The following is a 6,000-nucleotide window of genomic DNA, read 5'->3' on the forward strand; positions in this document are numbered from 1 at the left end:
AAATTTTGACTGAGGCAATTTGAAGCAAATTCTGGACATCCTTAATGCTTCAGCATTTATATAAAAAAATTATTCACTTATGTAAACATACCGTCATTATCATATCCTACCCAATTAATAATAATTTATACTAAATCAATTTTCAAATTTCTCTTATTGACTTGAGAAAAAGTTATTTTTCAAATTGACATGTTCAGGTCAGGAATCTGACTTGTATTTGGTTACTATATGTCTTGCAATCTGTAAAATTACCCTTACCAGACTACTTGTTCCATGTCACTGACTTGTTGCAAAAGTAGAGTCAATTAACTTGTGGAATACTCAGCATTCCAAAATTGGCTAATTATTTACTTGTGGTGTCTCTTAAAATAATCCTCTGTCTCCATATTTCCTATCAACTGGAAGTTAAAGATTAAGTTCTACTTTTTAATTTTTTAAATTTCTTTTGGCTTTTGTTTATTTGTTTGTTAGTTTTCTTTTGTTTATTTGTCAAGAACACCTGAGGAGGTGGCAGTATTTATTTGGCCAATTACAGTATATCAGGAGACACAGAGGGTTTAGGATCTATCAATTCACTTTTTAAATGATGACTCTTTATATTTCCCTTTTTATATTTGTTGGTGTTATTTACATTTGGGGTTTCATTTCATTTGCATCAGACAAAGTTATTACATAAAGTTTGGGGGCAGGTTTAAAAAGTTATTAGCTAAGCTCAATGGAAGCAAGTTTGTACTTACTATGTAACTAGATATTTGATATTCATACATTTCTTGTCTGCTGTTATAAATTGCTAGGAATGTACTTTCAGAAAATGATTATTAAGTTGGTTGAGAATTTTGTTTTATGCTTATGAAAAATACAAACTTGCTTTGATTTGGAAAGGGAAACATTATACAACACTAGTCCTAAAATTTGTAAAAAAACAAAAAACAAGATATAGGTTTTTTTTAATGTGCCTCAAAATAAATCAGTATATGAAGAAGTTGGCAATTTCCAGCTTGTTTTAAGCTGATTTGGAATTCCAGTTGTGATTCTCTATAATAGTAAATTAAAAACGAAGAGAGAAATCATTGAAAATTCAATTTACTTCAACTATTTGTATATTTAAGGTGATTTTTTTCTTTTTTTAAACTTAAACCATCTGTGTAACTCCCAATTTTGGGTTTCTTATTTTAAAGAATTTGCTGATCCTTTAGGATGTCCTGGAGATTTGAATCTTATTATTAGTCTCACCCACACAAAAATAGACTTTGAAATCTTGACTATGTCTAATTTCCCCTTGGAAATGAAACAGCTTAAAATCCACTGCCATTGTTAGACATTTTTTTAGCAGAAGCAGAGAATGTTTTCTTTCCAATGTAAATGTGATAATTAAGATTATCAGTGCACTTTTCTAAGCATCCTTCCCTAAATGCTCCCTGCTCTGCCATTACAGGGGGCCTACAAGTCATCTACAATATGCTATTGTCCAGAAAAAGGCACCTGGACAGAACTCGAAGGAGATGTAGCAGAACCACTGGCAGGCCCAGCCTGTGCCACAGTCATCCTGCCCGCCTGTGTACCTTACAACAAATAACACCAGGAAACCCTGGAATGAACAATATCACATTCTAGGAAGCAGTAACAGGTGACATCACTATTATAATAGGAACAATGCATTCTAGTGGTACGACTGCCGAAACCCACCCTTGGTTTCTGATGATTTACAATTAACTCTGAAAGAAAAAGACCTGTTCTTGAACAGATGCTATGTATGTAACTCGGATCACACCAAACTTCCTGTGGTGACAGACTCTTCCATTTCAGACTGGTTTTAACTTGTCCCAGCTTTACAAAACTCCTCATATGGATCTTAACTTTCAAAAGGAGAAAGATAAAATACAAAAGAGTGCCCCCAGAGAGACCTCAGATCAGTATTGTGCATTGTAGTCTACCTGCATGTGATCTATGTTGAAGTTTCAGGGATATTGTGTTCATGAATGATTTAGAATCTGACCCACCAAGATACTTACACTGCATTACAGAAATTGCCACTTGATCCTATATTCCTAATCTGTGGCTACTTCACAGACTCCATAGGCAACACAGTTATAGAAAACCATGTAAGATTAAAGAGGAGAATTTTTGTTACTATAAAACTGCATTTTGTAGACCTACCCTTAACATCACCTCACGGAGTCAGAGAAGAGAAAGATGTTGGCTTTTGTAGCAATTGCTTTCTGTCCTATAGATTCTAGGCTAATGAGATTCATAATTTCTTTGTTCTCAACTTTCTCTAAAAGAGGAAAACAAAATACACTATGTCACTCTTCACTTCTTGGAGACTCTTGTTTTCTCATTTGTTGACATTATATAAGAAGTGAATACACGAGTTATTTGCTTCAAAACATAGAACTGGCAAAGCTTGTCATACAGCATTGAAGAAATTCTGTTGGACAACACTTGTGACCCAAACAGCCCGTGATGAAAACTAGGAGCGTGCATTCAAAAATTCGGGGACAAAAAAAAGAACAGTTTCTTTTATCTGCAATCCCAGTTGTCTCTCTGTACCTAAAACATAAAATCTAAGAGAGTCATAGGAGCAAATTATAGCTCCTAACAAAATACATTCCCCTCTTCCTCCCTAGAAAAGGCTCTAAATTAGACTCTAGAACCACACGTGACTTACCCATTTTTCCCCAACTCATATTTGTTTGTTATCACCAGAGATGCCTGAGCTCAGTGAAGTGAGCAATTGCTGGTTGTCTTCAAGAACATGAAGAATTTAGGGACAGAGGTCAGGAGAGCATGAGATAGGCACAGTGTGGCCACTCAAAAGAAAAAACTGGCAGGAATGTGAATTCGATTAATTGTTTGGTTGTTTTAAGCTCTTCAGAGCCTAACTGAAGTTGTTCCAGTTAGGAGTAAATAAAAGCCTAAAATATATTTTAATCACCCAGAAATGCTATTGAATCCCTCAACAAATGTGTCATTCAAAGCAACAACATGGGGAAGCCACAGATTAAAATGCCTTGGTGATAAGCTTTCACTGTGGAGCATGTCGCGATGGATGGGTGTACTGGAATCCAATGATGTTTCTACAGTAAAGTGCAATCTTTGTTGTTTTTGTATTTATTTGTATGTTCAGATCCAAAGGATCCGTTGTAAAAATATATATATAAATATATATATATATATATATCTCCAGTGCAATCAACTTTCATTTCTTTTTCCTTGAAATCATATGAATATATAGAAAGAAAGAAAAGTTACAGTACTTTGTGGAAAAATCCCAGCTGACATCATGAAGAGAACAAGGTCTGCTTCAGAACCTTCTATCATCAACTGTCACCATTTCTTCTGAAAGTCACAGTTTATACAAGGATATTTGCTTTCCTTAGACTTGTTCTTCATTTATTTTTTATTTTTAGTCAAAATGAATAAAAGCATTTATGAGAACTATAAGTAAAGCTTTCTGTATTTCAGAAAGACACAAACTATTAGAAAGTGAAAAGTGAATAAATACGTCACAGAGAATGTAAATTTTGTACAGTATTAGAATGTGTAAATGAAGCTTGCTTGAAGGGGAAAACTTTAAATAATAAAAACTTTATGTACTAATTCAATGGTCTCTCATATTCCTACTTATAGAACATACGTACAGATCCCTACAATAATTGATGAAGGTCTGTAATATATAAATGCCTAAATATTTTTATTCTTCATATATATTTTACAAATCTATTTAATGTCCTGGCAATAAGTAAAGGTTTACCATATGAGAAATGCTAAAAATCATAGAATGCTTCTGGAAAGATATTGTGAGTTAAAAATCGTAAGTTCAATCTGATTTTTCTCTCTGCAAGAGTGTTACCATAAGGCATAACTTATCCAAGATCTAATGAGTAAATATTTGCAGAAATAATTAAAAGTACTATATGTATTAATATGTGTATATTTTCTAAATAATATGTGAATCACATATTTAAGTATCTCAATTATCTAAAATTGTATTTAATTGTATTCTCTTTTTAAAAATCTTAACAAGAAATTGGGACTGTGGGAGATAGTAGGAGAAACCGAGGCATATAGCTGATGGTTGCAATTAGATAACCATCCAAAGTCCCTACAAGTTAGACTGCTTGCAGTTAGAATTTGCCTTAATGCTTCCAAAAATCTGTTATTGATAATTGAACTCACAATGAAAGGAAGGATCATTTGATCCACCCTATACTGGTTATTTTAAGCATGTTCCCTGATTTACTCCTTTGAACAACCCTTGAAGGTGAATATTATTCCTATGTTGAAAGTAAGGATACACACCAGAAAGGGTAAACTATTTGATAAAGACAAATGCTGACAGGTAGCAGAATGAGGATTCAAACTAAAGTTTTAATTAAAAACAATCCTCTAACCACCATAGTCTCCTCCTCACAAAGAAATTTCTTAATCATTTGAAGTCATGTAGGAATCCCTGGTGGATTCACTACTTTTTCCATAATTGAATGACATGTGCCAGAGGGAAGGTAAACAATTAATTATGATACATCGTGACAAATGCTATATGTTGGTGGGGATGGATCACTAGAAAGTCTAAGGATAGGCAGAAGGAAAAGACAGAATTTGCTCTACGACCTTAAAAGGTCATTTTTCTCCAACTTTACTTTTGTCATCTGTAAAGGGTGTGATAATCTCTTCTTTGAAACAGCATTATGAAAATCATATTAAGAATGTGAAACCCTGTACCTGGCAAACTCTGAAGTAAAATGCACATTCGCTCAGGATACAATGACTAAGTCCAACGAATAGCCAGGCATAGAAGATACTTTAAAATATAGCCTCAGCCTCACTTTGAAGTCATTTTTATTTACTACTCTGCTCATTGAGCAATATGAATCCTTGCTTTTCCACAAACACAGTTATGCTTTCCCATCTTTGCCCTTTTGCTTGTGCGTTTTCTCCACAGAGAATGCCATTTTATGTTCAACACTATCTATTAAAATCCTGTCCTTCAAGGTCCCGTTCAAAGTCCACTGACTTCATTAAGTCTCCATGATCACAGCAGTCTTATGTTGTATTTTTCAACTTCATCCGACTTCCTAGGTCTCTTTTGCTTTATTTGCTTGATACTATTTGTAAGATTTTATGTGTTACCCACTTAATCAATTCAAGTTTCCTTGAGGGTAGTTATAATATGCAATATGTCTCTGAAAAAATTATAAAACCATGAAATACCCATTGAATAACCATACTATTTTTTAAATTATTATATAATCAAACAATGGAAATTTTGGAAAGTAGGGGCGGGGAGAAAACTAGCTTTAGTCTACCAAACAACACTATAATCTTTATCTTTTGGGACAAAATTCTTCTCAGTCTTTTTCATTTCCATTTTTGCATTCATACAACTGAATTTGTATCTTGACATCTCAAGTTTTTAGCATTTCAAAGCATGTTTCCGTATGACTAGGTGGTCTTTATAGTAATTTTTAATAATTTCATAGTATGCTGAATGAACATTCAAGCATTGGTAAATTGATTTATGTTCTGATGTTGCATACAGTCTTCAAACAGAATTCTTATGTGTTCCTTCTGATTCCCTCCTACCAATTTCACTCCACAGTTCATGTTCTATCCAAATATTAATATTGTTTCATCATAACAAACATTTTGAAATACATAAAAGCTCTTGCTCTCCAGAGATATTGCTTATTCAGTTTGTCCCTGGTCCTTTTCCTTATTTAACATTTCTGATGAGAAATGCTGCAACTCCCCCCACCTCCAGGCTTTTCCAGGATAGTTGTGGTAAAATGTACTTTTCTTGTGAATGGACTTAGGCCACCAAGATCTCACTTCAGGCCAGTTGGCATTCATATAGTTTGGCAGGAAGTTCCTTACTTGTCTTACAAGTTTTTCTTTAAAGCAATTCAGACTATTAAAACCAGCTGGGATGGGATGCCATATTGAATTTATTCATTTCTTTTCCAACATGATTGGCCATGTTAATCCAGCTCACAAGAA

The 6,000-nt window shown here is 33.8% G+C and overlaps 1 protein-coding gene across 2 annotated transcripts in view; it reads left to right on the forward strand.

Moving 5' to 3' along the window:
• The window catches only part of KLHL14 (kelch like family member 14), a 95,506-nt gene extending 91,906 nt beyond the window's left edge, over window positions 1–3,600 (forward strand). The window contains exon 9 of one of the 2 annotated variants that reach the window (XM_054694110.1): window positions 1,436–3,600. In XM_054694110.1, the coding sequence (XP_054550085.1) occupies window positions 1,436–1,576 (141 nt within the window). In that variant the 3' untranslated portion in view covers window positions 1,577–3,600. The remainder of the gene's footprint in view (window positions 1–1,435) is intronic. The other variant, XM_037508685.2, reaches the window with a different exon arrangement.
• Window positions 3,601–6,000: the final 2,400 nt, after the last annotated feature.

This window comes from Talpa occidentalis, unplaced genomic scaffold (assembly GCF_014898055.3).
Source record: "Talpa occidentalis isolate TD23 unplaced genomic scaffold, MPIMG_talOcc4v2.1 talOcc4.13, whole genome shotgun sequence".
NCBI classification, from domain to species: Eukaryota; Metazoa; Chordata; class Mammalia; order Eulipotyphla; family Talpidae; genus Talpa; species Talpa occidentalis.